The sequence below is a fragment of the Barbatula barbatula genome (assembly GCF_947034865.1).
Source record: "Barbatula barbatula genome assembly, chromosome: 22".
In the NCBI taxonomy this organism is placed as follows: Eukaryota; Metazoa; Chordata; class Actinopteri; order Cypriniformes; family Nemacheilidae; genus Barbatula; species Barbatula barbatula.
In genome coordinates, this window is record NC_136785.1 from 15,983,270 (window position 1) to 16,005,637 (window position 22,368).

General features: G+C 38.9%; 1 protein-coding gene across 1 annotated transcript; it reads right to left on the reverse strand.

The window, feature by feature from the left end:
• Positions 1–19,305: 19,305 nt before the first annotated feature.
• pou4f4 (POU class 4 homeobox 4) lies at positions 19,306–22,032 on the reverse strand. The gene is made up of 2 exons (XM_079486342.1): positions 21,726–22,032; positions 19,306–21,295 (listed from the first exon to the last, which is right to left on the reverse strand). Exons 1-2 carry the CDS (start codon positions 21,843–21,845, stop codon positions 20,378–20,380), a joined length of 1,038 nt encoding a protein of 345 aa, XP_079342468.1. The 5' UTR covers positions 21,846–22,032; the 3' UTR covers positions 19,306–20,377.
• Positions 22,033–22,368: the final 336 nt, after the last annotated feature.

A 22,368-nucleotide genomic window follows, 5' to 3' on the forward strand; every position in this document is an offset into this window, starting at 1 on the left:
CAGATGAAGAGGAGACAGTGTTCCACTTTAAGTAGGTGCTTATTTACATGGGTGACACACTGGGATCACCTTCAAAGCCGCTGGTAATGAGACGGCTTGACTTGAGGAAGGAGGGAGGGAGGCCGGCCGCTGCACGCTGCGCAGGGGGCGACCAGCGAATGATGTGAATTATAAATGAGCTTTCTGCACCAGAAATGTGACAGTCAGCTTTAATTCCCCGTTTAGCTGGAATGGGCCATGACAAGACTGTGCTAACAAATCAATAGATTCCAGCTGCAAGTGCTCAGTGATTCTCTGAGCGAGACTCTGAGACATGGAACACCCGCTCTGATTTGTGTTTGTGTAACAGAGAATGTGCTCAGTTTGTATTTTCAGTTTAGAAGTATAAGAGGTAGGGACTCCATACCATGAATATGGATTTTCCCCGGTTGGCACTGGGGCTGAACTTCAGATGATCCTGTATCAGAAAAAAGAGAAACGCGAGTGATTTGGGTGATTTAGTATCCCGATCCTGTAGAAAACTTAGCTACGCAAAGGTCACTGGTTCGATCTCAGGGATCACACAGACTCCTAAAATGATGCATGAATGTAAACGCATAAGTGAAATAAGACATTGAATTCTACAGTATACTGTAGTTTTACTGTAGTTTTACCGTACTGCACATTATTTCTGTTTGTTGTAAGAAATCTGCATGACAAAGCCTGACTTAAAGTATGCATATGTCATCTAAACCCTCCCTTCTTTATGTGCTGTGTGTTCGTCTTTATTGAAGGGTGTATACATTTTTCACAATGTGGACAGACACCGCCGAGTGCAGCCAACACTGCACTGTGTTTACAGCTAGAGCAGCTTGCTCTTATTATGTTGTACTTGCGTGCACAAATAGCAGTGTTGAATAATTTGTAAGGATTAACTAATTTTCTCCTTTGAAATTCCTTTTCACTCGGAAATGTGTCAGAGTACTGAAGTAAAAACGATCCCAACTTCCGCTTCACTGGGACTAAACATATTGTAAAGATTTACCTTTTTTTTTTTACATAAACTCACACCGTGTCTACACCGGACGTGTCCAGTGTGGTCAAGTTTTGTATTAATAATGGGTTCTAATACGTTTATAATGTCTTTTGTTTTGTTGTGTTGTGTCGTACAGGTGTAGACACGGTGTTACGCGTCTTGTAAGTTAAGGAGTGTAATTCAGTTCATTCCAATGTAAAGTATCTGTTTTGTTCACTTTTTATTTTAAAACCAGTATGTGCTGATATTACTTGGTTCATTTCAGTCTGTGGTCCCAGACTAGACTACTGCGCCCTGATTTATCTAGTTATTTGTTCAAAGTCTTTATAGAACAATGTGAAACCGTGTTCATTTTAGTAAGGTGTAAAGAGGCCAAACATTCTTGAAAGTTAGACATGCAAAGGCTTTTCTCCGACCTTGGCTTCATCAACTGGGATTTGTGGGTTGTGTTGTGGTAGGGGAGAAAAAACTTCATCAAATCTCCAATGAGTTTCGTGTGAAATTCAAATGCGCTCCTGCAAGAGGAGCGATGAAGCGGACTGCCCTTCACAGAGATGAGTGATGCGGCACCCGGCGCTCTGATGGGACGCAGATCGATCCCTGCAAACCTCGTCTTTATGAAAGGCGCATGAGAAGAAATAGAAAAAAACACACTAATAAACATCTCTTTAACTTAGCTTGCTTACAACAAAGCTTTCCTTTCTGTCAGGCCGAGCTGCCTCAGAAAAAAGATGCTCATATGATCAATTATGGATGGGCTGTCTCCTACCCCTGGAGTTTGTGAACACATTAGGTAATGCAGGAGCTCAACTTAACTAGATGGGCTTGTTAATGTGTCCCGCTGGGAAAGGATGACGGTTCCTTTGAGTTTCCTCTGGAGCAGAGACAGAAAAAAATGTTTTGAGATTGTAAATAAGAGAGCGGTTGGAGTTGGCACGGGAGGGTCACCTTTCCCTGTTTGAGTCAAGGACTTTGGGTGTGCTCTTGGAAAGAAGCTGTTTTAGAGATTGCTCAGCGGTCTTCTCAGTTAGCTCTTCCAATGGAGATTTCAATAAACAACATGCATTTTTTAGATTTTCACTTCCAAACCTTAAAATCACAGCCGCGAAGACTAATTTGTCTAAAAACGTGAGTTTCACAAGGTGGCAAAGCAATGATAAACGGCTACACTGGATCCACCCCTAAACCTAACGTCAAATAATTACAAAACATTCGAATGAGAAACAGGTAACAGGAATTCACACGAATGAGCCACCTTGTAAAATAGGTATGAATCCGATCAGATTGCTTTGATATGTATTCATACATATGAGAGATACCGCGTGTTAAAATAACAAAAAAGGGGCAAATCTGTGTCACAAACACAAATTAATAAGCTCTTGACAATGTCACAAATTCCCTTGAGACTACGCTGGAACATCAGTCATGTGCATTATTTTTCCCGCTATTTCTTCACTTTTATTTGTATTATTTTATTTTTGTTATAATATTTTATTATTCTTGTTATCATGAATATTCAACATACATATCATGCACTCAGACATTCTGATTCTCAGCAGAAATACAATAAAATACAACGACTATTAATGATTCTTTGTGCAAGGTTTAACACATTTATTTTAATCATGATTTATTTCCTTTTTCCTAAATAAATGTTTCATATTTAAAATCATGTGATGTTTTATTGTTTTCGTGAGAAAGACCAAAGCATGTGGTTCGATTTATTTATTGTTTCACTTGAACTAAGCAGCAAGTAGCCACCGCAGGGTCTATAAATAATGCAAATGTGTGCTTACTGTTTGTGATATATTAAATCAAACACGCCTGCAAGGTAATTGTTGTGTGTTACGCTGAAGACATTCTAGCAGAACGCCAAACCAGATTTGGTATTCTCTTAGTGAGTGTCTTTTCTACATCATATTGATCTTTTTGTTTTACGACAGCGTGATATAAAGGTTTTGCTTTTTCGACTCAAAGTGGTGACCTACAGTATGCACTTGCAGTGTTCAGCATAAAGAAATGTCTGATCTTTTTCCTGCGCCCGCGCTTCATGATTGACCACTGCTGAGAATCTAAAAGCACCTCAATTAATGGGCCTGATGGAATGAGTTCACTTTAATGCAGACTCCAGTTCGGGTCCGTGCCCTCGGCTCTAATGCGCGCCCCGCTGCTCTTTGAGTGACACGTCATATGCAAAAGAAGAGAACGAGATCAGGACAGTGGAAGCTGGTCGAGTCATTAATGCGACTGGTCTCGGGAGCCGGACCTGAGTGGTAATTGCCGCCTGATGGAGGAGAGGTGGCAGGTGTGGCTGTCATCCCCAATCAAGTCCTCGTGCTCAAAACCCATGATCCTTCAGCACCTGCAAAAAATAGAAGGAAAATAGAGCAATCCCTCTCTCATCCGGTCCATTTCCTCTCACCCCTCCTTTGCTTTTACTCTGTCCTCACCTTTCTCTTCTATACCTAGCCTGCGCTCTTTCACCCTTTCCACACCTGTCGTCTCGATTATGGAAATTAGCGCTTGTGACGGACCCCTAAAAAGCAGATTAGTAGGAGTAAAGCTTTTTTATTGTGACATGGCTATTCCGCTGGGGGACCAGAGGGTGGAATTTGCACATCATTTGGAAAGGGTCCCTTATGTTTGCTGATTCTGGTCGAGGGGAGAGGCGGGTTGTGAATGTTTTAGGACTTTTTTATTCCTGACGGAGCGGGCCAAGGGTTGAACGTGGAACTCTGCAACAGGACGTCCCATGTACCGCCATCAGCATCTCAAATCAATGCAATAGGATGGTCGTTTATATATCTTATAAGATAGTCCACAATGTATAAAATGCATGTTTGGTAACAGAAAAGCTGATCTGCTTGGGTTTTGTTTTGAGCTGTAGCTACAAATGTAATGGGAATGCAAAATAGGCACCAGTGTCCCTCACGATACACAATATTTAGCGATTTGCTTAACACAGTATCTTCATATTCGTCCTTTGATGATTTTTACTGTTTGTAATCGAGGTAGGCTACTTGTACAACATAATGACAAGATGAAAGCTGAAGTCTTGGGCGATGATACTATTGTATGAAGCTTAAATTTTTCACAAGACTTGATTTATTAAAACGCACTCCATCCCATTTTGCTGACAATGTATTAATATTGTAACTGTTGTACTGTAAGTCGGACATTTCACTGCAATTCAAGTATTAGGATCTAGTATTTTGAGGTTATTTAACCCAGGGTTACTGACGGACATCACATTGACATTTATGCATTTGACGGACGCTTTTATCCAAAGCGACTTACATTGCATTATCCTATACATTTGTTTCTAGGTATGTCTCAGAAACATCATTTTCAGCATCTGAACCTCAGTGGTCTGGGTTCTGGCTCTCTTCTGTATCCGCTAGTGGCTTTGTTACGCCGATGCTCGGCAGGAGGGCTCTGATCCGCTGGTGGCATACTGAGAATCAAACACACAGTTTAACTCTGACCTGAGCTGGTGAGTAAATGCTGATGTCAATTTCTAAATAAAAAATAAAAAAATTGGTGTAGTCTTACTCGGTCGAAAAGTGCCAAAATTCTTGATTATATAGAGGGCAAAGCCCCCAATTATAATAAAAACTGTTTATATTAAAGTTCAATAATGTTGGTAATTTTCAAAATCCAGGTAAAACATGTGTGTTTAGTATACTTTTATATACCTTTTAATGTACAAGTAATACAAAATAATTAACGTGCTTGCAACCCAAAGATGCACACAGAAATGATGTGTTTATCATTATTATTCATATGTAAGATCATTATTTTTACAAGCAATTAAACCTCTACATTTGGCTTTGTGTCCTGTTGAATCTCTTTCCTTCACATTGTCACAGGATCAGTCCTGAGGGGTTTGGATGTCGGATTAGCCAGGCTGCTCATGTCTGGTACTTCGGTGAGCTACATGTGGAGGAAGGAGAGCATTGTGTAGAATATTTTATTCTTCTGCTGAGAAAGCCAGAAGGTCAATATCTCACGGCTTTGAAGATATGGAGATGGTTTTGCTGCCTTTTCTGGATTTGGTGGAGTTGTTGGTATACATTGTTTCAACTTTACTGTAAAAAATAGTAGTATTTATGATGAGATTTTCATTTAATTATATTACGGTATTTATTCCAGAAATATAACCGTTTGGGGGGATTTGGGAATCACGGTGCAAGCGCATTACAGCAATAGGGGAAATATTGGTGTTACAGTCCAAGTATTGGAAATAGTCAACATTGATGCTACAACACACCGTTTTCCATAAAATAGCACAAGTTTGAATTTATATGTTTTAGAATATATGTCCTTAGAATATGTTTTGTTCAGCTGCTGATAAGTGGGATAAGGGTCAAAAACACACTCAAAATGTATGTTTTTCTTTTTTCAGTAGGTCAGTGAAAGAGACTTAAGCAGCTCTCAGAAAATATTGATTTTTAACTTCAACAGGCCAGCTGTTATTGGATTTGTTTTCTAACAGATATTTATGAAAGAGCAAAAAAGTTTATATACAAATTAACAAATTAAATACATTGGTTAAATGTTTGTAATTATTCCAAATATGCAGATTATGCCTACATATGGAAAGTTTTCAAGTTTTTTTCAGTGAAGTGAAGCAGGAAAGTTAAAACAATTTTGTCTGTATCCTGTCCGCACTTCCACAGATGAGCTTAAGTTTAATGGATGAATCATAAATGCTATGAAAGAGCATTAGGAGCAAGGCGAGAGGGGAGGAGGGAGAGCAGCGACACGGCAGCTAATTTGCTGACATGAGGGCGACCGGGAGGTTGGCCTCTGATAATATTGTTTCTTGAAGGTGCAGCACAAGCCGTGAGAGGAACAAAAGTAACTGTGCCCCACAAATCCTGTAGCCAATTAGTCTGTATCAATAATTAATAGGCATTGTCTGTATGGGCCACAGCAGATTGAGTTTCTCTGTGCCTGCCTAGATTGTTATGACAAGTAGTGACTACATAATGATATTAGCGATTAATAATTCAGCGCAAGCAGTGTTGCTTCAGGTGATGGGGCTGGTCGGGCCTTCTCTGCGGACCACACTGTTGTTGGGTGGTCAAAGATTCTACTGGTGTGTGTGTTTGTGATTTTTCTAGATGTGAATGGACGAAGCAAACCAGTGAACGGGCATAGAATGAAAATTGTCAGTGTTCATGTGACAAATGAACCGTAGTTACTGTAGCCATAAAACAAGCGTTTCAAAATGTGTGTGTTCAAAAAGTGCAGTGATAATATTGGTTTGTAATGTTGCAGAAAGCCCATGCTAATGGCTTCTGTACATCATACAGTCCACTGGGGGAATCTGGGACCTGCCTTGCTGAACCCACTTATGTGCTCCACTGTCAATGTGACAGATTGGTCTATGGTTGGCGTCCCATCGGTCCAGCTCCACATCTGGACAGTTTTGGCTGTTTCAGAGTACAAAAAAGCTTTAAGTGCTCGAAAAGGTTCTCAAAGTGACAGCTCTTAGAACAGTTTTGTTTTGTATGATAGTTGAGTCTTTCAGATGAAGCGTCTGGAGAACTGGACGGGGAGCTCTTAAAAGAGCACTGTAAAAATGCTGTAGTTTTGCAGCAGGTTTGCCAGTAACTTACCGTGATTGAACTCCTTTCCTATAGTACTGTTTTCCATTTGAGCTCAACTTTACCCAAAATTAAAACACTTTGAGTTTTGGGATTCAAGGTGAGCAAGAAAAGCCTGGTCTGATTACGGGCACAACACAGAAAGAAATGACATTCTTCCAAGCATCCTAAGCATTTTTGTCTTGTTTTCAATCTAGCAAAAATATTAAAAACTTACGATACATTTAAATTACAAAACAAGTAAAGTGACCCAAGATATTTATTATATTATGTAAATTAAATCTACAGTAAGTTACTGGCAAACCTGCTGCAAAACTACAGCGAAGTATTGTACAGTAGGTATGGATGATTTCTTAAACATTTATTGATGACTTATTAATAACTTTACAATAAGTCTCATTCATTAACATTAGATAACGATTAGTCTCAGGACTGATATTTGTTCATGTTTATTTAGACATACAGTACATTTTGTTTATTGTCCATACATGTTCATTATGCATTGAGTAAAGTCAACATCAAATAAGTTTAATATGAAATATGTGTTAGTTTATGTTAACTACAAAAATATTTTGTGTAAGAAGTATAAAAATAAGTGTATAGATTGAGTTTAATTAATGACGTTTAATGACATTTAATGAGATTTATCTTATAATATATTATCAAAGTTTATCCAACATACAGCCGCGGAAAAAATGAAGAGACCACTGCAAATTTTTCAAAAATTTCATTTCTAGGTGTTTTGTGGCCATTCCAGTCCAGTGTTTGTTGAAATTCAAACCTCAGGACTGACATATAGTCATCTAACAGCAATGCGAAAGACTTACAGCATGTCAAGACACATGAAAACTGTGTTAAAATTGATTTGATCAAAACGTTTTCTCCGTTAGTTGCATTATAATATGCGATTCCTATTTTTACATTTAAGCTTAGTTAATTTTGTCTTCATTTCATATTCTTATCATTTGTGGTTCTCCGTTCTATAGATTCTCGTCATCTCCCTCTTTTCCTTCAGAAAAAAAGTGCATTTAATCGCTGAATTGGTATGTTCGCCTACAGTTTATTTCCTTAATAAATTAATCACTTCCTCTGATGTGCGTGTGAGGGGCTCTGATATTGTCTGATTGACGTTTAACCCTCTCCATTATTACACAGGGGGTGATCAATAAATAAATGAGTCATCAATGTGAATTAATTGCTTGGTGATACATTATTCATTTGTAGAGTTCATCTGTGAAGAGAGGAGATCCCCAGTGCTGTTTATGAAGTTCAGAGAACGGCCTGGCAAGATGAAATGTTTCTGTACACAAGTTACAAGAAGACTTCTACTCTTCAGGTACTGTGTAGTTGAGCTAATGAGATAAACAGGTCAGGCATGGTGAAATAAAAATGTTTTCTTGGCTTGTGAAGTTGAGGTTAAACACTTTTTTTATACTGTGAGTTGTTTAGTGTGGTCGCATTAAATGGCATATAGTCTGGGTGCCAAGGTGATAAGACGCTGTGTATCAGGGTTGTGTTGTTTTACTTTTGTTGATGCTTTTTAAGAGTCACTTGATGGACTACTAAGGTTTGTAACCCAGCAACTCTATTTAGTAGACTTTTGTGAATTACCTCTGCAGTTATTATTTTCTATAGAAAGTTGTTTAAGATTTTCCCTATCAGGTCCCTTTCAGTCAACGAGTCGCCGTACAGAACGTTGAATTGAAATGGCAAAAAGTCAAATTAGGTAATACCATTCTGGGCAATGAAGTGTTTAAGATGATAATAATAATAAATACCAACACAAGTATTATTAATTCACACTGGAACGGTGTTTAGATCTTGTGAAGTCAAATATACAGTACGTGCTCTAAACATGTAACAGATCTTGAAAATTTTGTATTTTATAAAACAAATTAAATTGTATGCATATTTTGTATTGATATTTATAGTTAAAATATTACTGCAGTTACGTATTTCTCTAAAACTTTAACCTTTAATTTAAATCTTTTATCCAATCAGAATTTAATTGGAATTTAAAGGCATTCTCCATTCTGCTGAACACACATATCGCAACCAAAAAAATAAACAACTTCTTTTTAAATTATATTGTAGTACTGTTTGCATCGCTTGTTTGGATAATCACGTTTCACATAACCATAAGCTTAGTATTGTATTAGATATTACACAGGTTGGCTTGGTTATCATATTTGGAGTATTAGCTAGCCCTAGCAGTGTCTGCTTACATTACAAACCATGAACTTGCATCATACGTAGCTTGTGTCAGAAGTTTGTGTAATACTTGAAATTTAAAGTTGAGAACTTTTGCATCATTATGTAAAAACGAATCATGTCTTCAGAATAGGCTTTTAGCAAACAACATAGTATTGCCTTGTTAACTCAACAGAACCCACCTAAATAATTCTGTCTGTTTCCGAAATCCAAAATTCAGTCCTCACGAAGCGTTCATTGTTTGCAAAATGTATTATATCCATTTAGGCGCAGCATGTTTACTTAGGCCTCACACTACTTTCCTGATACTGAGCGATTATTGCATAACGCAGTGAAGGCGTATTGCCAACATGTACAACCTACACGCCAGCAACATCAGACTGCACCGGCTCCCCCGCTGTTGTTGATTTATTTTTCTGTTTTGATTCATTCAGCTAGTGTATTTACTCCCTCCGAAGGGAACCGGGAAGAGAAATGATCCAGACGTGCTGTGCTCCAGCCGCCTCTAATTGCCGAGGATCTCTCCCACCACTGGCTTTCTTCTGTCCCGAGTAGTGAAAAAAACACTACGTTTGTAGCTCACTGTTCAGCTTTTATCTATATTTTAAGCCACACACAAGGTGTAGAGTTGAGCTGGAGCTTGTTACAGGGGCCTGCGGCTGCATAATTCATGAGCGGGAGCTGGTTGCAGCAGCGGCTACATAAAAGATCTTTCTTTCAACGGCAGGACAGCAGCAGCTACCTGTCCGTGCTGCTGGCTCATGTAGCGGAACATGCGGAAGGATCAATACGCATTTGTGTGACACAAATCGCTCGGTCGAGCGCACATCTTGAAAGTGATCAGTCCCCCATTGCTTGTCGCTAATGCCAGCTTATGACGCCAAAAATTCTTCCTCGTTCACAGCGGGCTTCCATCACCAACATGAAGACGAAAACTAACATGTCCTTTTTATAACTCGTATTTGAAGCCAGTTATGGATAATTCTGATGCTTTAGCCATTTCACGTGTTTGCATATGTTTGGTGATTGGTAGCTCAGCTTGCTACTGTAGTTGCTCAATTTAAGTCAGTATAGATCCAGGATTCACTTTAATAGCCATTGGCATTGAGCCTGTTTCAGAACACCCCAGTCTGCAAGACTCAAACTCCCTTCCAGTAGATTGCAGAGGATGGTGGATAAGGCAAGATTAAAAAATCATGTCAGGAGAAAAGACTTGATGTGCAGACGGAGGCATAAAACCGCATACGGAAGGCGGTAGCTTCAAATTGGACAGGAGTCTCTGCTGTATCTTTACAAAATGCATGAATCCACTGAAGACCCGAGATCAACACCCAAACGCACCCTCACCCCCCCCTCGTCTGCCTATCTTGGTTACTCTTTTCGGGCAGAGCCGCTGAACAGTAGCAATGGTTCGGATGAAGGGCTTTGGTGGAGCATCTCTGGGAGCATAAGAGCGACTGATCACGGAGATAGAGAAGAGGGTATGAGGGTAGAGGTTGGACAGAACCGGGGGTAGGAGATCTAAAGGCACGTGCGAGTCGGACTGAAGTGTGCAGAGCTTCAGCGAATAGATTCTGGCTATGATTATATGGAGAGGGGGGATGATCTTTTAAAAGCCTTCGTTCTCCACCAGTGAAATGATTACCAGTATGTGAAAACAAGGCTGACTTCAGGCTAGCCACCCAGGAGAGTGCTCAGCCTCAGGGCGATTTCAGAAGAAAGTAACTCGGGAGAAATAATGGGACTGGGAGTACAAGGCAAGGTAAAGGGAATTTTTATTGGGTTCACTCATAGTCTTGGTTCCCTCTCAAACTTCCACGACTCACACGCTCACCACCTTTTCTGTGGCTTGCAGTTCTTTGGACGGCCTCTCTTTATTCTCCACTCCTGTACACCTTGTCTTCAGAGATGCATATTGACCGTTGCTGTGAAATAAAAGGCTTCACAGGACCAGAGACGCTCCCTCTTACCTTGCTTTTCCCATTCACCCGATCTCAGACCCGTAGGGTTTCTTTTCCAGTTTGTCCAGAGGACTGGTGTTTATTCAACAGGCCATTTAAGTGAGATATGTAAAGACTGTTCTCTGTTGTCTTATTCTTCTCACCAAAAGACGTTAAGTTATGCTAGATTCATTATTTTACCTTAAAAGTTGTGTTGGAAACCATAAATGTTGTGTGAATTTATTTGGGTTTTATTGACTCTGAAGAAGCATTTTGTCTGAAGGATCACTCAGGCAGACCTTAAATATTTACTGGAATCTTAGCTGACTCCCATCAAATATAAATCTTGCATAACATCATGAAGCAGGAAGAAATCTATCTCTGCTACCCATCATTTTCTGAATGAGCGCTGTTCGTCTTTGACCAATACAGACAAATTTTTTCTTGGACGAAAAACACGATAATGCAGATTTAACTACATTTGACAACATGAAATATTGTGTAAAACATTTCTACAGAATATTACATTTTCTGACTTCAAATTGGAGTTTCCACAGATTTTATCTGTAAGTTTATACCGGCTGCTTTCTTGTGGCTCTTGGTGAACTGTATTGCCCACACACGCATTTGCACACACGCACGCACACACACAAACTTGTATAGTTGAACAAGCTCTGACTGATATGAGTTTTGACAAGTCAAAGGCGAGGCAGGGTGTTAGCCTGTGGCATCCGGGGGAACATGCTAATAGTGAGATGCATTAGTGCACTCAAGGGTCTGCGATGATAAAAAAGCATGTGCGTTTTTCAGCAGCCCCATCTCATGGCCTAGGAAAGGTACAACTCATACAGACAATTCCTTGCTCTCTCAAAAGCATTTCTGGTTTACTGGGTCAGACTAAAGCTAACTTGGTAAGTTTAAAACAAATGTGACTGTTGAAGAATAGTGTTTAGGTGAAAACTTATGAGACATAAGAGACTAATTTAAATTTAGACACATTCACATTCCACATAAACGTAATTCAAAGTGGTTTACATGAAAATTATTTTAAAAAATTGAGTAAAATTGTAAAACCTTAAAAGGGAAAATTACAATAAAAGCTGAGGCTACGTAAAATAACAACAGAACAATAAAAAATGTGTATTGAAAGTTAAACAGTGCAGTTAATGTGAAGTTAGGGCACATGCAATTTTTGCTTTTAAATTTCACTTAAAAATTAAAATGTCAGTGTTGGTTTGTTTCCATACACTGGAAGTCAAAGGGAGACCACATTGTCATCGTTTACTCAACTTTGAGTTCTGAAATCTGTATAAAAATAAATTCAGATGAACACAGAGAAAGATATTTGGAAGAATGCATATAACCATACAAATGTTGCCCCCCATTGACTCCCATAGTAGGAAAATATACTTGATCCTTTTTTTGTTCAAAAGATGAATGTAGGACAGCAAACTTTGACTACCATTTTTACAATGGTAGTCAATGGTGGCAAACTCTGTCTGGTTTCATCATCCAAATATCTTTCACTGTGTCCGAACAAAGACATTTATACAACTCGAAGGCAAGAAAATTTTTGGGTGAAGTATAACTTTAACAACATTCTTCAAAATATATGTTGTGTTTTGGAGAAGAAACAAAGCCATACCGGTTTGGAACAACATGGTGGTGAGTAAGAGATAGGAATATTTCGTTTTGGGTGACCAAAATGTGTCGCATAAATACGTTGTAGCCTTATGCACTTATTTTTCAACACAAACCATCTTTTTAACATTATCTTCACATTTGCTGCAATAGCGTTGACTCAACATTTGTCAACCATGAGGAGTCCATCTATCAATACTGTCACAGAGCATTAGATCTCCTTCGTTTGATTCCATTAGAGCACTCATGAATATGCTAGTGTCAAGCTAATAAAATCCATTAATATTAAATTCGCTATAATACGCACCCTCTGCTCTGGTAGGCTAATGGTCCAGATATCGCCGATGTTAATGTAAAGGCGACCATCGGTATTCCATTAGGTTTAATTAAGAGCAAAGCTTACTTGAATCCGTCGTCCAGGTGCTGAAATAAATATATATTTTGGTCATCATAAAACCATTTGTTTATTATTTATTGCTGTGCAGGAGCACAAATATATGAACAGTTTCACATAAAATGTTCAATGACAAATCAACGCTCCATTTCAACACAGTTTTATTAAATAGGCAATGGAAGATGTGGAGGATTGTTCAGCAAGCGTTTTCTCAGTACCGTGCATGTTAGGGAATTCAATAGGCCTATGCCTAATCCTGTATTTTCAAAGTAGTGAATTTTATTAGCGCGCACAAAATCCTGGGGGGGGGGGGTGACGAGGGCTGTTTAAATTTTAATGCCAAACCAAACAGACTTTCGCACTCTCCGTGGCCTCAACAGGTCGTTGAGTAAATCTCCGGTGGCTGTCCAAGCAAATACACTTACTGAAATAAACCGAATCCTGCCCAAAGACTGCGCGTGTTGTAGGATGCTGATTTCAGATTTCATATATTTCTCGTTTTGTAAACGCTGATGAAATTCTGACGTATGACTACTACTACACGCCAAGTGTGGCCTTTACAGAAGCTGATGTCCATCTATGTACAGTAGGGTACATAATTGTACTCACCATAAATCAGTTGCGGGCACATATCCTCTCCAAACATGCCCAGAGCTCGGGTAATTACGGGAACGTCAAATCCTTTAGTCACAGCTGATATTCATTAATAGATAGCGTGCTCGTTAATACACCCGACTGTTGATGCACTTATTAGCGCTCATCAATTCATTATTCATGACCTGAGTGAATACAAAGAGAGCGAGTTTCTGCACGGGACAACGCGGACAGCATTTACAACCGTCCTTCCGCAGATCTATTTCTTCTGCAAACAAGTTCCCTGCAATACCGGCGACGCCAAATCGGAACGAACCCCTCATGACTCGGTTCGTTATTATTGGGAAAAGTCCGCACACCGACGGGTTTAGGCACATACTGGCCCCACAATGCCGCGGGTGAAATATGAAATCATTGTGGAACGCTTGTTGGTAATTCTGTTAACAAAAGGTATCCTTAGAATGAATTAAATATTTATCGGTTCTATGAATAACAATTGGTTAGGGACGAATGACGGTGTTTACTCTGTATGGCACATTTGGACTGCACCTTTTTGTTTGAAGAAGTTTATGGGTGATGCGAGCTACCGGCTAAAGGGAGGACTAAAGTTTGAATTGATGGTAGACTAGCTGTTGCAAAACTTGCGTGTGATTGCGTTGCATAATTACAACATGATTTCATATGTGTTTATTCAAATATCCACAGTTGTTTGCTTTAACTGTCTATGTTTGTCTTTTGGTATTACCCCATCCAATGACCTACGAGTATTTCGATTATTGCTTGGCAGTGTTACAGATTGACTGGGTATGTTGAGCGCATGCACAGTATGTTGGACATGTAATGTAATGGATAATTATTACATACATTTATGATCGACATTTATTTTCATATAGGGTTACCGAAACCAATGCTTTTAAATGCTGTTGATCTCTCAGAGCACCCACTGTAAACGTTTGCTCTCAAACTTGTGTTGCATTCGTGTTTTTATTTATAATTTTCCATCTGTTAAGGTGTTAACTTGCTGTTAATTACTTTCACAAACCACCCAAAACTGGAGCGAGTGAGGCTGGCGGAGGATGAAAACACTGGTTAAGCAAATTGCTATTTAAATGTACTCGCTGGCCTTTCATGCCTTGCATTATTTATCGCCGATACAAAAAAAATGTTGCACTTCAAGACGGGGTTTTACAGCAGGCGGACATGAGGCCTGTCTACAGGGAAGAGCAGAAATGTAGGGCAGAATATTGTTGGATGTACAGACACGAATATTTCCCCCTCACTACTGATCACGGATGTTTAACCTACACACGCTATTGACTTTTAGCAGATTTAGTTAGTTAGTTTATGTCATTAAAATATTTTTCTCTCTGGGTCGGAAACTCCCGATGGTGTTCATTAGAGTTCGATTGTGTGTCTCTGATATACTGTATTTGTGAAATGCGTTCTTGAACTGCATTCTCACAAATGTCCAAAAACATTCAGTATATTTAATTTCATTAATTTTGTACCTCAGCTAAACGAATATGTTTAAGCGTGTCCGGTTACTAACGGGATTTTATTTTGTAGTACCGGACCATGCAGGGTATCTTGTCAGTTTAGAATAAATTATGTATGGAACATGATTAGAAGCTTATACACATTTCTTTGAACATATTGCTTTGAATTTAATGGGAGAAACTCATTTTATCTATTTTAATTTACATATGAAGTGGAATATTTTCATTGGCATGGACCTATAGATCTAATCACTGATCCCGTTTCGATTACTTTACGTTCGGGAATAGAACAGTAAAGCGTAAAATAACGCAAAAGCAATATTTGTTGCTTTTCCCATATTTTGATTTTAATATTTGTCAGTTGCCCCTTTCACTTGATATATTCTGAATATAAAATATATCTTATAACTGACAATGCCCACTTGCTCGCTTCTATTTATGTTTTTCTTTAGGCCTCTATTTTTTCCTGATACTTTCAAATGGTAATATTTTAGTGCTGAAATACAGTAGCTAAAACACGCAGGTTTTGGATAAAAAACGTGTTACACTGACGTTTTTTTGTCTTTAAATTAATATGGGAAAATAATAGGGGAGCTGTCCGTGGTCCTGAATGAAAAGAAAATCCTCAGCGGCAGTAAAGTCAGTCAAGATAACTTACCGACCAATGTAAATAATCAATAAAGCACGTTGTGTGTTTAACAGAATAAAATGTTTTAATTTCTGTTTTTTATTCATTACTATTTTAGCGAGACTGTAAATATTTACAAAGACGTAGACCTATAAATTAATTGCCCATTGAGAAAATGCGGAAATGCTAAACGTTATTTTGACCGTTTCATTGTAATAAATTAGAAAAAATATCGTTGTTTATATCGTGGCTTTCGCTACATAACCCGCTTCACAGTGTATAGGAATGATCAAGATCTCCAGTGTCGGGAAACCGCATATATCTTCATTAAAAAATCATGCTTCCCACGCGCCTTAACTCTTGCGCACTCGTAATGCAAACGGTCGTATTTTTATGTTCTCATGAATGTCTCTATCATGGGTTACTGGATAAAAACATAGATGCAAAAGACTTAAATTCGATTTTTTATACTAATTGGAAGAATGGACAGCTTTGTCATAACTTTTTTTGGCGTGCCGTTTAAAACATAAAAACGCAACAGATTTAAGGATGATGTATAGATCTAATGGCTTTAAATGTATTGAATTAATTGATTGATTCTGTATTTTACAAATTCACATTTTATTATGAATTTGAAGTCGTTTTATCATTTTTATCCTGACGAATCAAAAGTCATCGATTTATCGATGTTGTCTCATATTTCACTTTATGTCCCAAGGAATGAATAGGATTTACCCTATTAAATGTTTTGAGCTATAATTGTCTTTAACTTCTGAGGAACTGGAGCTGACACCTCCAATATGGAATAATGTAAAAGAATAACACTTTACGTTGTATAATTTACAATAGCAATAAAGTTATTTAATATTAATATTATTTAGTATACTGTAGATAATTATAAAAAAAATATTTACCAGCTGTTTCACTAAATAATTACATATTAATTTTAAATTTGTTCATTTCTCAGCACTCTACTTTAATTGCACCGAAACAAAACCTGTGTAAAATGTGAGAAATATTTCAATTATGCTTTAATTTTAACTGGGATTAATTAATTGATTGTTTATTTTGGCCATGTACAGCATTTTAAGGACAATGGTCGAATTACCTGGGACATCAGATTCTGTTTATTACTTTCCCTTGTTTGTTTTGATGGTCTGTCAATCCGTTTGTCTTGGTGTTAAATATTCAGACATCTCTGTTTTGATGAGCCCCTCTGGTTCAGTCATTCATTAGGCTTAATTAAGAAAACAAGAATCTTCATTACAACATGCATGTTCTAATTATTCTCGAATATGCATAATTAAAGTTTGTCCTGTGGCATTCTCAAAAACATTTGTTTACATTAATTTACGCGTCAAATCGCACCTTGTTCACTGGCCATGCCTTTGATTTCATTGAGGTCTTTTCTTTACATTTATTAATTTGGCAGACTCTTTAGACTCTTTTCAAGTTATACATTTTATCAGTGTGTGCCTCGAATCCACAACCTTTGCGCTGCTTACGCAATATTCAATTCCTTACCGGAGTACAAATCCACAGGAACTTGCGAAGCAAAACCAGTCCAGCAACTGTTAAGAGCTGTTAAGAGCTTTAGTAAGCTTTTGCTTCTCTCGACGTAAGCACTCTGATATCTCGAGCGCTGTATTGGCCTCATATATTAAGTCGGCTGATAAATATTGCATTGTACTGATTTAGAGCTTCCAGTGCCGGAGGTGTGATCTGACCGTCAAGCAAATAGAAACACGGAGAGAGCGCACACGCGCGGGGAGGGAAGTTTGTTTACTCGCTGGTAGCGCTCGCAGTCGTGCTAAAAGATAGAGTGTAAGTCTGTTAAATAAATGAAACATTATTGCAATAATTCTCGATTTTTCTGTTAGCGCTCATAATGTTTTTCTCTTTTCGACCAAACAATGGCCCGAGTCGGTGGATCAGGCCTTGTTGCTGCAATGTTTGTAAGGAAAGAGGGAGCCATAGTCATGTACCAGAGAGCTGATTCTCCAAGGCCCTCTGTCGAGCTGCACTCAAGACTCTGGCTTCATTAAAATTTTATACGCAGCACTTGGCCAAGGTCTATTTATGAAAATGCGCTTTCCGCTCCACGGAAAACACAAGACTGTAAGGAACCATGGGGAAGAATGTAAATCTAACAGTGGAATTATACACACTTACAAGGCTTTCTCCCTCCAAATGCTTTTAACAAAATAAAGTAGCCGGTGCCACATTGAAAATATGGCATCTCGTTTGACGTCTATATGTTTGGTGGATTCCACGGGTGATGAATTATGCAGATGGTTTGGTGAGAGCTATGCAAATCCTCAATTGTGGGCATGCGTCGCAGACATTTCAGTTTACTCTTTTGCACGTTCCAAGGAAAAGAGTACTCCTGCAAAAAAATAACAATTTAGTCTGTATGATTTTTATGTCTTTCTCCATGGGTAAACGGTTTTGGGAGATTTGTACTGAATGCATTTTTTTCAACACTGTTGTTGCGTTCGATATTCAGCTCAAATATAGATCAAATGGCAGTTTTTGTCAATGCGCATTTTTAATCATCCCTTTGGTGAGCCTCATAACGTGGTTGTCAAGACGATTCTCACTTTTGTGTGTTATACACTTATATGTGCGTTTTTAAAGCCCCAAAGAAGTTTTCACTGACTTTAGACTATAACTGCGTGGACGGAACACGTCATATTTAAGTAACAAACATCTTGAAATACAAAAGGAAACGATAAACTTCGTATGTGTGCTTTATTAAAATCAAATAATTGACGAATAACGTCATGGGGAAAGGATCACGGACCAAGTGCACCAACAGAGACTTTCAGAGAAGGATCACGGACCAAGTGCACCACCAGAGAAGCGAACGAACATAAAAAATGCTTATATGCTATAAAAAGGCGTAGTTGGTTTCTAAATCTAAAATCCACCATTTGTTTGCATTTTTCGATCACTTTTTTTATTTATTTAATGTTTATTTCAAAATATTTATTTTGTTGCAAGATGTTTTTGTCGCTAAAAAGACTAATATTATTTATAATATTTTGGGTCTTTTTCCTTACAGTGTGTTAGACTCTATAAGAGCTGACTTTTAAAGGTACTCGATTTGAAAATGATATTCCCATTTATTTTAGGGATAATGAGTTACTTCTGGAGGAAACAACGAAGGCTCTTGTTGTACACCATGAACAATTCGTTCAGCAATAAGATATCTTCCTCTTAACAAACACTTGCAAAAATCAATAGTATCATAACACTTCATATTTATTATTCATAAATAACGAGTTTTACAGACTGAAAACAACCTGCTGAACAGCAGAGAGAGCGCGCAAATACTTATTATCTTTGTAAATTAGTAACTTTGTTCCTATCTTACAGCGACGACATCCCACACATAAAAATATCATATCGACAACATTGATAACATTTACAATCTCCTCATATATTTTAGTGTTCTCCTAACTCTTGCTTTAAATTCAATGTAATGACAAAATTTACATTTAGACATTTACATGTAAATATAAAGAGAAAACATCATTAATCTTTCGTTGTTATGAATAACTATGCTTACTCTGTAATAATAATAACAAAAACAGAAGAGCGTAATTTTGAGTTTTGTTGTAGACCTGCAGTTATTTTAGGAAGTGGTATTTTCTCATCGCAAGTGTTTTCTTTTCAATCGTATGACAGACGAAATGTATTATTTCATTAAAAAATAATCAATACCCAGAATAATAAAGGAAGTTTAGGGACACACCACTCACTGCAGTAGCTGAGGTAAGACGTGCATGGTTTATTGAAATTTCTGTCGCGTACACAGACACAGATAAGCACACTTTCACAAATGAAACGTGGTATTCAGAATAAATTAAGATCAAATAAATAAGTTAACGACAAAATCAGTATAAATATAAATAGGCCAAACAAATAGCAAATCGTAATCGTATCTACAAAGTGCAATGAATCTCTGAGTATGCAATGAAATGTTCCCATCTACAAACTTAGTGACTTATAATAATAAAATAATAATAATAAACAACAAGTGTAGACATACTGTAGAAGGGGCTAGTCACAACATAAGTATTTGAAATAATTTGATTGTCAAAGCATCGTTGAAGTGAAATTGAAGACACACAACGTTTCGTGTTTTCTTTCTAATCTTACCAAAAAATGTGTCAAAACGCAAACTACAAGTTGTTTTTATGCCCTATTTCCAAAATGACTACGAATGTGTCGAGACGTCAGGAATCATGAGGTAGACACAGAAAATTATATTATGTATGTCCGTGTGTACGTGCGTTCGCCTGTGCGCGTGTTCTCTCTTATTGCAATACATCAAAATAAAGCAACATCTTCAACTGTAAATGAACACTTAACGCCCTGTAAACCATGCGATGATCACAGCTGAACCTTCATGATTTTCTTCTGAAGCATATAGAATAACACTAAGGTTTCTAGAATGGGAATTTTTGCACAACAGCCTTTTTTTATCTTTTATCCTTAAAAAACAAAATTTTGACGCGTTCTTCACACAAAGAGGTGCGGTGTATTCACAGATATGTACAGATGAATATAAAAGAGTTATTTTCAGTTAAGAGAATAATCATTATTATTCAATTCTCGTTTTGTACAATAATTGCAACGTTAAGTTGGTGGCTTTTCCTCTCGTCCTCAATTTTCCAAAACGTTTGTCGTGACTTCTCCTTTAACCGTTGTTCCTTGACAAACTTTTGTAACCTTATCGGTCTCCACGATGTTCACACCCGTAACTCTCGAAGAGTTTGGTCGCCCTATTCACGGTTGTGTCTGTCTGGTGGTTGAGTTTATTTAAATACAATATTCTGGCCTAGTGTGTCGCAGAAAACTTCATCCTTTTCTGCTTTTGCCTTTGATTACAAAACCACACCCGGACCACGTTCTTTTTCAGGTCCAGCTTCTCGGCTATGGCAGCTATTTTCTCCGACGAGGGCCTAGGCTGGACGGCAAAGTAAGCCTCGAGCGAGCGCTTCTCCGGAGCGGCGATTGAAGTGCGTTTTCTCTTTTTGTCCCCGCCGTTGAAAATCTCCGGCTTGGTCATTTTCTCTCTCTGCGCCCTCTCCGCCTCCTCTAACCACGCTTCGAGTATGGGTTTGAGGGCGACCATGTTATTGTGAGACAAGGTGAGGGACTCGAATCGACAGATAGTACTCTGACTCAGGCATCCCACCCCGGGGATTTTAAGATTTGCTAAAGCCGAGCCCACGTCTGCCTGAGTGACCCCGAGTTTGATCCGCCTCTGCTTGAAGCGCTCGGCGAAAGACTCCAGCTCTCTCGGATCGGGCTCGGAGTCTCCACACCCGCCAAGGGATGTGTGAGACCCCAGACCGTGGTGGTGCATGTTCATACTTTGGTGGTGATGCTGCATGTGGTTTATTGCCGACATGTGCGAGTGCGGATGGGAAGCAGTGGAACAAACGTCAGTGCCCGGCATGCCTCCGATGGAGATGCCGGGTGTGAGGTGCTCGAGCAGGTCGCCCTCCAGGCCCTGCGTCGACTGGTGATGGGGATGATGGTGGTGATGATGAGAGGTCAGCACGGACGGGTGATGAAGGTGCCCAGAGGAGGATGTGGGTGTGCAGGTCATGCTCGTCATGCTCGTCATGGTGTGGTAAGTGGCATCTGGTTTGAAAGGATGGCTCTTTTGAGCGACGATGTCCACGGCTGCTAGCGCCTCGGCTCTCTGGAGCAGGGTCTCATCAAAGCCGGCGAAAATATTTCCCTGAAGCTGAACAAAAGAGGGCAAGCGTAAGTTTCAATGCTAAAATCTTGTCTCTAAAAAGCAATATCATGCACGATTATTTATAACCACATTGAGTCGATTTCTGTGTTCGTTTTTTTATTATACATAACTCTTTACATCCAAGTCTTTTTACAGGTTATCCAAAGCAGAATTAAAATGGCCATTCAAACAACACATTTCATGTGCTTTCAGGTCTCTTTTGTCATTCGATGTCAGATAATGCAATAAAAAATGATGCCAACAGCGATGCCAACTGGGTGACAATTTATTAAATAAAGTGCATGAGATGCATTCCAACGAAACGAAATAACGCTGACGCACTCGGCTTTTTCACGTTGGAAAAAGTTTGTCAATGCAAACGACTGCGGTGATAATGGCATAATTTTAGAATTATTAAAAAAAATATTGAACTTACCGAGGGTGTGGGCAGACATGCTCTCCGGATGGCCTCCGAGCTGGAATGCAGAGGTGTGTATTTCGGTTCGTGTAAAATTGGATGCATACTAAAAGGCTGTTTGCTATTCATGGACATCATGATGGCAGAGGTGAGAGAGGGTCGTTACTCGTCTTCCTCGTTTATCTCCGTTTTACCCCAATGCGATATCAGCCACGGACCGAAGTTCAGACACGGAATGATAAAAAGTGAAAAAAATATATGCCCTGGATCTCTTCTTTCCTTGGCTGAGCTGCAGCCAGTCGCGAGCTGTCAACTTCTGTGATACAGTAGGAATTTACGCAGGCACCTAAAATATAATGCCGTCCTCTATTGCCCCGCCCAGACAGGTACAGACACCGCCCACCTACTATTACAGGACCCTCAAATGTTATTGGTAAGCGTGGGGTCTGAACACGCCTCTGGGGTTTCGTGTCTCATTCCTTTCTTGTGCTGTGGAGTAGAGGGGGCGTGGCCTTCCATGTGAGACTCTCATGGTGTGTTTTCATTGGTGCTGTGATTTTGACAGGTTGCGTTAGATTGGTTGTATTGAAGTCCGTGTTTTCTCGGAGCGCATGCTGTTTAAATATCTCTCACATCAAGTCAACAATGAATTATTACGAAT

Bases quoted from the DNA above. Each gene is read 5' to 3' on its own strand.
- pou4f4 (XM_079486342.1), bottom strand. From the start codon at position 21,845: ATGATGTCCATGAATAGCAAACAGCCTTTTAGTATGCATCCAATTTTA. The intron at 21,296-21,725 runs GTAAGTTCAATA...TCTTTTGTTCAG, and splicing joins CATGTCTGCCCACACCCTCG to CTTCAGGGAAATATTTTCGC.